This window comes from Pygocentrus nattereri, chromosome 25 (assembly GCF_015220715.1).
Source record: "Pygocentrus nattereri isolate fPygNat1 chromosome 25, fPygNat1.pri, whole genome shotgun sequence".
Taxonomy (NCBI): Eukaryota; Metazoa; Chordata; class Actinopteri; order Characiformes; family Serrasalmidae; genus Pygocentrus; species Pygocentrus nattereri.
The window spans coordinates 26425092-26434195 of NC_051235.1; the positions used below are offsets into that span (position 1 = coordinate 26425092).

Below are 9104 nucleotides of genomic sequence, written 5' to 3' on the forward strand. Positions count from 1 at the left end.
ACAGTCGTGTGTGAAAGATCAGGTCATATGTTTTTCTGCAATTTTAACTACAATAATCTATACATGACTATGGAATATATAAATTAGATGACAAAGAAAACGAATTCTAAATAAATATTATAAAATATATAATGAAAGTTTTTGTCCCCAGGATTCGTGTCACTGCTGTTACCGCATTTCTTAATTTGAAATAAAAGTCACACGGATGACATCACATGGATGACATCACATGGTCTCCTTTTACCCGTTTCCTGATGATCTAAAGAAAAAGCACATGGCGAGTCCACGGTGTCTTTCAGTTATCAGAGATTTTCTCATTAGCTCATGATATGAAGCTTTTAGTTGACGCCACTGGTGTGGCCTTCTCTATTCTTAGGTAACTGTGAAAAAATAGAATACAAATGGATAAAAATCACATATTTTAGTGGATTTTCCATGATTGACAACTTGTGGTTTGATGCTCTGTAGCAGCTATTTTATAAAATGCGCTTTTCACGTTACGTTTCTGTAGAATGACCCCTATACTGAGTGTGTTTGTACGTATGCACTTCTATTCAATCACCTTTTTAACTTATTTACCAAAGAAGGTCACCCTTTCGTTTTTTGTCTCTGTTGGAGGTGAAAGAGGCTGAGGTGGCTCGGTCCTCCAGCAGGTGACAAAACACAGAGGTTTACAGAAAACTATCCTTGTCAGTGAAGCACACGCGATTCACCAGCTGGCAGCAATCCGGACAAATAAATGGGGTAAATAAGGCTGAGAGTTAGGAAAACATTCCAGACAGTCTCCTACGGGAAGCAGCCCATTTCTGATCAGATATGATGACGAGGAGAAAGGGTTCGTTAGTAAAGGCAATGGTTATATTTAGAATTGTGACACCTCGAAGAACAGTACATGAATGGTTCTTTGCATGGTTAAACGGGTCTCTGTATTGCTTATATATGCTTCTTTAAAGCTACACCATGTATTTTTGGTTCCCCTGACTGTTTTCTTGACCTCTCTGGTGGAACCCTAGTGTTGTATGGGTTGTGTTTCTGACCCCTCTCACTGAGCAGATGAATCTGATGATTATGATTCAAAGAGAACTCAGTCAAGACTTGAAGGATGTGTCTTCTTAGGATGTGAGCGAATTATCTGCTATTGCCATCATATATTCATCAAAGAGTGTGCCGGTCCTGAAATCTGATCCAGGGTGGACTGATGAAGAAAGAACCCGTTTTTTTGTTCTGAGAGTCTGACCCCTTCTTTTCTTTACTAGAACTAGGCTGGTCAGCGAGCCAGCAGGCCAAAAGAGAGTAAACATGCTAAGCAACTCCAACATTAATATCACAGACTTGAATTAAAGTACTCACGATATGATTCACTGAAAAACGGCAGTATAGAAGTCTATTGTTTGTCAGAAGTAACATCAAAGGCTGAATCCCAAACGGCTCCATGCTCCCTAGCTGAATAGTGCGCTGTGTAACATTGAGTTTAGAAGTTCTAGCTTCTGCCGTCAGATAGTGACTGCTTGTCGAATATGAATGTGGACGAGTGCCAAATGACCATTTGTTGCGATATTTTGTATTGTTGGGGCGCAAGAGTCAGTATTTAAATTCCTACCTAACCTAGTGCACTAAGTAGGGAGCAGGGAGCCGTTTGAGATTCAGCCCCAGCGTGAGAAAAGTGGCGTCTCGGACTGGCAGGAGACTCACGGTGGTAATTTGGTAACTAAAAAGTGCTTATAAACTGAAAGTGTTTGCATTAAACAGTGCGGTGTTATCATATGTTCACTTTTCTACGAAAAAAAGTTTTTTAAAAAAATCATGAAACATCTGCAGTTTACAGTGACGGGCGACCGCAGTGGTACATGGTTGCTTAGCAACGATACTCTAAAGGAACTAAGCTACATTTCTTGGTGGAATACTTGTTTATGTCGTTTATTATTAATAATTACAAACAATTATCCAAAATATTGTGCATTTTAATGCTTTTTATGTTGACCACCATTTCACAAAAGCAATAAGCCACTCAAGGCAGTGGGTGACCGTGACACTAGAGGGCGCTCCGAGGGGAGTCTAGAATGAATGGGTTGATATGGAGCTTTAAATGCTTAAACATTTATTATGTAAAACAGTACAATCATCCTAAACACTGAACAGCATAAAATATTTTAAACTGCTGTTTTATTTTTAAGAGCTTTTAAACTCGAGTTATAGGAGTTTGAAAAGGCACCAATCAGCGCTCAGTAGCAGTGATGATAGTGTTCTGCTGCCCAAAACACTTTGGCTGTAGAAGAAAGGGAAACATATCGGGAAGATTTCTTTGCTTTTTCTAGCGAAATCCTTCTACTTAATATAAATTAAAGAAACATTCTGCGTGAGTGATTAGAAGCTACTTCCACATTTCGTTTTTAGCCGTTGAGTGCCTTTTACTCCCATTCATTGAGGACTCACTCGCAGGCGCCCTCTGCTGTTCAGCAGTCCTGTTTTTGATATAATGGGGGGGATAGGAAGTGGCTAGGCTCCTCATAAATCAGCTCAGGATTTAGAACACCCTTCCCTGTGAGAACATCTCAGTAACCCACGGCCTCGAGTGGCTTATTGCTTTAGAATAATGTTGCATTCCTAAACATCGAGCTGGGCCTTCTTTTTGCGTGTGCTTGATGTTAATATGTAAAGAAGTACGACAAGGTCCGAAAAACTCCTGATCCACCAGCTCTGACTTTAAAAATATTAATCCAGGTGACAAATTTTAGCATTTGGCAACTGTTACGGAGCCCTTTTACTTGGAGTGCAATGGGAAGGGAAGGCCAATATGATGATATGCCAGATACCATTTAAATTGTGTCACAATATTCTTTTCTGAGTAGATCATAAGGACAGACTCGGACCAATCATAGAGCAACTACCAACGTACAGTGTAACTGCACAAACTGCGTAATAACAAATAGCTTTTTGAATGCCAGCCCATTAGCACATCATCTTATTCTACTGATCAGTTTTAAACAGTAGTGATATTTTAATTTTCTTCAATATTTTACAAATGTGACACTAAAAAACCACTGCGGTCATAGTTTGTTCTCAGACACTTTTAAATGGAGCGCTGCTGGTTTGTCTGTTGAAGTATGTTCACGGACCTTATGTGTAAATTGTAATGCATATCTTGGATCATCCATATGTGTTCAAGTATTGCGATATTTTTGGCCATATCGCCCACCCTTAGCTGTGACTTAAGTGGAGGGAAGTTGGACTTTAAAGAGCAATAAAACATTAGGCCAAACTTGGCTGCTCCTACATCGGCATATGGAGAAAGAGCGTTAGAAGGAGAAGAGAAACAGGAGAGCATTGTCAAAGGAAAACTCCAGCCTTTTCCGTTTTATCCGTCTGTAGGATATGGAAAGTAATTTAAACCTTTCCCCACCATTAGAAAATGAGTTAACAGAAGCACTTATAATAGAAGACAAACAGCAGGTGCTGAAGAAATCTAATTGTATGTATTTATACATACCTATAAGAAATATGTTTAAAGTAAACAATCATGCTGCCTTCAAGTGGTCTCAGAATAACGTTTGCCCACTAGGAGGCACTCTTACAGTTTTCCAATGCAGCATGCACTGGAGTTCAACACTGTTTTCATCAAGCAAACAGTCCAACAACAGAAAGCAGTCAGTAAACACTACACACACACAAAGTAAATGGAAACAATGAAGTGGAACGATTTGTCCTTCCAGTTCAAGAACATTCATAAAATGATTTCACAACCTCCATGTTTTGCTTCTCTCCCACATAAAACCACATGAACGCAGACATAAGGTGAACAAGCTTCTCCTCAGAGAAACAACTACCAGCTGACTTGCACTTGAACACAGCATTACATGGAATAACGGGTCACCTGAGAAATGAAGGCTGCTGGTCCAGTTTGCAGTGACCGATGGAAATTTGTTAGTTGCTGTTCGCATACTGGGAGCTGGATGAAGTGAGAGAGCAGTTCTTTCCTCCTGAAAACACCACAGCAAAAGTCCGTCTGAGCACAAACAGCACAGCTTTTTAACGTGACATTTGCAGAGCAGCAAATGCCAGAACGAACGCACTTACTGTACCTGCTGGAGATAATGCGTGAATAAAAGCTGCGCTGAGAAGTTTTTGATCAAGTCTATTTTTATTAATGCATTTCAAGTTGTTCAAAAAAAATTACATATCTTTGCACAATACTTTTTGCAGGTTTAGTAAAAATTTTCCAAAGTGAGCGCAAACGAAAGAAAGAGCCGAAAAGAAACAGAAAAAAAACAGAATGATGAAAAAGAAAAAACAAAATCAAAAGATACTGTATAAAACACAGCGGCTATTAAAATCAAACAGTAGTATTAGACATTTCATATTTCTCCATCTTGAATTTTATATTCTCTCCACACGCGTTGCATACATATCAGTGCACATACCTCTCGTACATTTAAAGCAAGACATGAAAAAAAGAGACAAGTTTTCAAATTAAAAGCCGTCTCTGCCCCAAACACCCCACCCAAAACCCTTCACCACAACAGATCAGACAAGAGTGATTACAATGAAGCCCATCATGGTCAGATCAGGTCAGTTAAGCTCTGGTCCAACACCATCACAATCCCTATTCACCCAACACTTAAAGAAAAGAAGCAGAAACAAGGACAATCACAGCTTCTCCAGCAGAGGCTGGACAGCAGAGCCACTTGCAAAGTTTTCTCAGGGCAACTGTGGAGGGCGCTGGAGTCACTGTGTGTGTGTGTGTGTGTGTGTGTGTACTGCAGGCTGCTTTGTTGCCATTCCAGAAAAGTCTCCAAACTGAGCGCCCATCGTGGCACGTTTGAGGAGGGGGGGGGGGGGGCAATGCCAACGTTGCACATTAGAACAAAAAATACAAGAGCAGAAATTCCAAAAACAAGCAAAAGGAAGGGCAGTTATGATCAGCGGATGATTTTGGATATCATTCCATTCTGGAGAGAACTGATGTTAGTAAACAACAAAGTGCAGAGACAGACGAAGAAGAAGGAAAAAAAGAGAAAGAAAGCCAAAAAAAAAGCAAGCAAGCAAGAAAAAAATTAAAATTTGAGAGAGAAATGGCTGGAGAAACAATAGGAAAAGAGAAAAAAAACAAAACCGAAAATGAACAAAAAAACAGAAATGAGAAAGAAGAGAAAAACCAAAGAAAAGAAAAAAATAGAAGTGAAAGTAAGTAAAAAGAGCAGAAGGGAAATAAACAGGAAGAAAGAGAAAAATGAGAAAGAGAAAAAGAAAAAAGTGAAAAGATGAGAAGAAATAAAAAAGAAAAAGAATGAGGGAAAGAATGAGAAAGACAAGAGAAAGAAAGAAAGAACAAGAGGAAAATGAACAAGAAAAGAGACAGAAGATTGGTTGCACTTTTATTATTGCTCTCCAGACTGCCCTCTGTGGTCAGCAGAGCTGGAGCTGGAGCTGGAGCTGGTCAGGGCTGATAAACAGTGAGGCTCTCGCGGGACGGTGCTGCCCGCTTCTAATAAACGTCTGCCCACAGTGAGATAGAGAGAGCGAAGGCTGACGTTACACAGCTGGGAGACGAGTGTTTGTCCATACTGGTAGAGCTCAGCCATCTGGGACCTTTCCTGGTCATCAGGCACTGGAACGGTCAGCTGGCTCGGTTTGTTTCGTCCCAGTTTGTATTTGCTGTGATACAAAAAGTGAATAAAACCCAAAGTCCTACTTGCTGTTGAATCTTCTCTCTAGGCCGGCTGTTGAACCCCAGCATTCTCCCAATGTGCATCTGTATTAGCAGCAGTGATCAGAAGGAACGGCCTCAGAAAACCTTAGTAGACTATGGAAAAATACAGCTTGGGGAATATTTCTGCCTCTTACATTTCTTTTTTTACTCTTATGGATGGAAGAACAGGCAAAAAGCCACCGCCTGATCTTTTCTAGTGGTTTTTCTGACAATTCAAAGTTCCAAAAGTCGGCAAAAACGACAAGAAAAACAAAATAAAAACATGCCGCAGTGAGAACGCAGCGCCCCTGCAGTCAAAATACACCTCACTCTTCTTCCTCGACTGAGAGCGTGCTAAATGACTACGCTATCAAACTAGCTCATCTAACTATCGCAATCGCACAAGTCAAATCGTTTCTCTCTTTCTCTCTATTTCTCAGCTGGTCAGCACATCAAATCCACACCACCACGCAAGCGCGAGCTACGCTGCAGAAAGGCAAACCATTCTCAGCTCGAGAACAGAGCAGGAACAGATCCAAATGAAGAAATCAAAAGCAAAAAAAAATAATATATATAAATCACATCACAAAGAATCATCAGGAAATGTTCCATTCCTCCCTCCGACACTGTGATTTAGGCTTCTTAATGTATCCTGAGTGTCAATCTAAATAGTAAATGATCTTTATCCAACAGCTGAAAAAAATAATCATGTAAGAAGAACCAAACAAGAAACTATTTTGTGATATCTGTACAACAGTGGAAAGGGAGGGAGGGAGGGAGGGAGATAGAGAGATAGAGAGATAGAGAGATAGAGAGAGAGAGAGAGAGAGAGAGAGAGAGAGAGGGAGAGAGAGAGAGAGAGAGAGAGGGAGAGAAAATGTAAAAACTTTTTTTCATTTAAAACACTTTAATTACACATTGGCAATTGAGTCTCTGTGGAAGTAGCTCTTGCCTCAACTGGCAACATGTGAATCCATGTGATTTGCCATCGCCCAAAGGGGCGGTGCTTCAAAACGATACACAGAAGGGCAAAGAAATGAGAATCGAAGTGGACAGAGAGGAGAACCCTGAGGTACTCCACTTAGAAGAAAAAAAAAAAACAGTTGAGCGGGGAAGAGGAAAAGGGGGGAAAAAAAGAAAAGTCAAACCACATAAGAACAAAAAGCAGTGATTCTCTCCTCCTCCTCATCGATAGCTTCTGGATTTTTCTCTGAGCTGAGTGAGGGCAGCTGGGCTGCTGGCCAGAGCAGTGGTTTTTCTTACATCTCTGTGAAAGTGTTGTTCTTATGAGCCGAGTCTGCCGAAGTCCATTTGTCGCGGATATTGTTTTTCTTTTTGCTAGTTTCTTAGTTTGTGGATGGGGTTCATCGATTGGTTCAGGTAACTCTTTGGAGTGAAGTGTTTCCCATTGTAGGCACTAGGAAGAACCAAAGGCAAAGAGTCCGGCTCAGCGGCGCATCTGCCCCATCTGATAGGAATCCCTTGGCTGGCGGGCGTGACGCTGAGGATGAGGCTGAGAACTGGGGTTCTGCGCTCTCCTTCTCTTCAGAGTTCCTATAGATAGATAGAGAGAGAAAGACACAAGACAGAATTAAATAAAGAAATAAATAAGGGTTCTATGGGCTGAGCTTCAGTAGGTTTCTAGAGGCTGAACTTCAGTTGGATTCTATGGGCCGTGCTTCAGTTGGGTTCTGTGAGCCATGCTTCAGTAGGGTTCTTTGGGCTGTGCTTCAGTTGGGTTTTATGGGCTGTGCTTCAGTTGGGTTCTATGGGCTGTGCTTCAGTTGGGTTCTATGGGCTGTGCTTCAGTTGGGTTCCTCGGGCCGTGCTTCAGTAGGGTTCCTCGGGCCGTGCTTCAGTAGGGTTCCTCGGGCCATGCATCAGTTGGGTTCCTCGGGCCGTGCTTCAGTAGGGTTCCTCGGGCCGTACTTCAGTTGGGTTCCTCAGGCTGTGCTTCAGTTGGGTTCCTCGGGCCGTGCGTCAATAGGGTTCTATGGGCTGTGCTTCAGTGGGGTTCTATAGGTTTATGATTTGAAGCCGTACTTCTTGTGTTGTCTTAAAGCAGCCGCCACTGTTATTGACTAATTCTGAGCAGCTATGCACAAAAACCATTTTCAGTCATTCACTTAACTGATCTCGCCACTAGATGTATAAAAAATCTGCCATGTCCCTGTGCATCTGTAAACACGCTGTGTCTGCAGCAGTGGTCTTAGTTGTTTTCCCCTGGAATCCTGACAGTGAGGTGGTGACCCTTCTCAGATTGCACAGCTGCCCAAAGCTGTGCTGCAGCGGTAGATTACTTGGCAATGAAACAGAGAAATGTAATTTCGGGCCTTGAAAATAGTTTACACATGGCAGAAAAGTTTACTGCAGCGTGCTACTCATTTAAAGCTAAAGCAAAGCTTCCAGACAGAAAATGCAATTGAGAATTAATTTATGAGGATGATGAGAGTGAGAATTAACTTAGTATTCTAATTATAGAATACTACACTGCTCAAAAAATAAAGGGAACACTTAAACAACACAATATAATTCCAAGTAAATCAAACTTCTGTGAAATCAAATTATCCACTTAGGAAGCAACACTGATTGACAGTCAATTTCACAGCTGTTGTGCAAATGGAACAGACAACAGGTGGAGATTATTGGCAATTAGCAAGACACACTCAATAAAGGAGTGGTTCTGCAGGTGGGGACCACAGACCACTTCTCAGGATCAATGCTTTCTGGCTGATGTTGTGGTCACTTTTGAATGTTGGTGGTGCTTTCACACTCGTGGTAGCATGAGACGGACTCTACAACCCACACAAGTGGCTCAGGTAGTGCAGCTCATCCAGGATGGCACATTAATGTGAGCTGTGGCAAGAAGATTTGCTGTGTCTGTCAGTATAGTGTCCAGAGGCTGGAGGCACAACCAAGAGACAGGCCAGTACACCAGGAGACGTGGAGGAGGCCGTAGGAGGGCAACAACCCAGCAGCAGGACCGCTACCTCTGCCTTTGTGCAAGGAGGAACAGGAGGAGCACTGCCAGAGCCCTGCAACATGACCTCCAGCAGGCCACAAATGTGCATGTGTCTGCACAAACTGTTAGAAACTGAATCCATGAGGATGGTATGAGGGCCCGGCATCCACAGATGGGGGTTGTGCTCACAGCCCAACACCGTGCAGGACGCTTGGCATTTGCCAGAGAACACCACTGGCGCCCTGTGCTCTTCACAGATGAAAGCAGGTTCACACTGAGCACATGTGACAGACGTGAGGTCTGGAGATGCCGTGGAGAGCGATCTGCTGCCTGCAACATCCTTCAGCATGACCGGTTTGGCAGTGGGTCAGTAATGGTGTGGGGTGGCATTTCTTTGGAGGGCCGCACAGCCCTCCATGCGCTCGCCAGAGGTAGCCTGACTGCCATTAGGTACCG

At 42.4% G+C, this 9104-nt stretch overlaps 1 protein-coding gene across 1 annotated transcript in view; it reads right to left on the minus strand.

The window, feature by feature from the left end:
- Nucleotides 1–5255: 5255 nt before the first annotated feature.
- The window catches only part of adam10a (ADAM metallopeptidase domain 10a), a 138508-nt gene continuing 134659 nt past the window's right edge, over nucleotides 5256–9104 (minus strand). Inside the window, exon 16 of the mRNA XM_017711650.2 lies at nucleotides 5256–7240. Within this exon, the coding sequence (XP_017567139.1) occupies nucleotides 7134–7240 (107 nt within the window). The 3' untranslated portion in view covers nucleotides 5256–7133. The remainder of the gene's footprint in view (nucleotides 7241–9104) is intronic.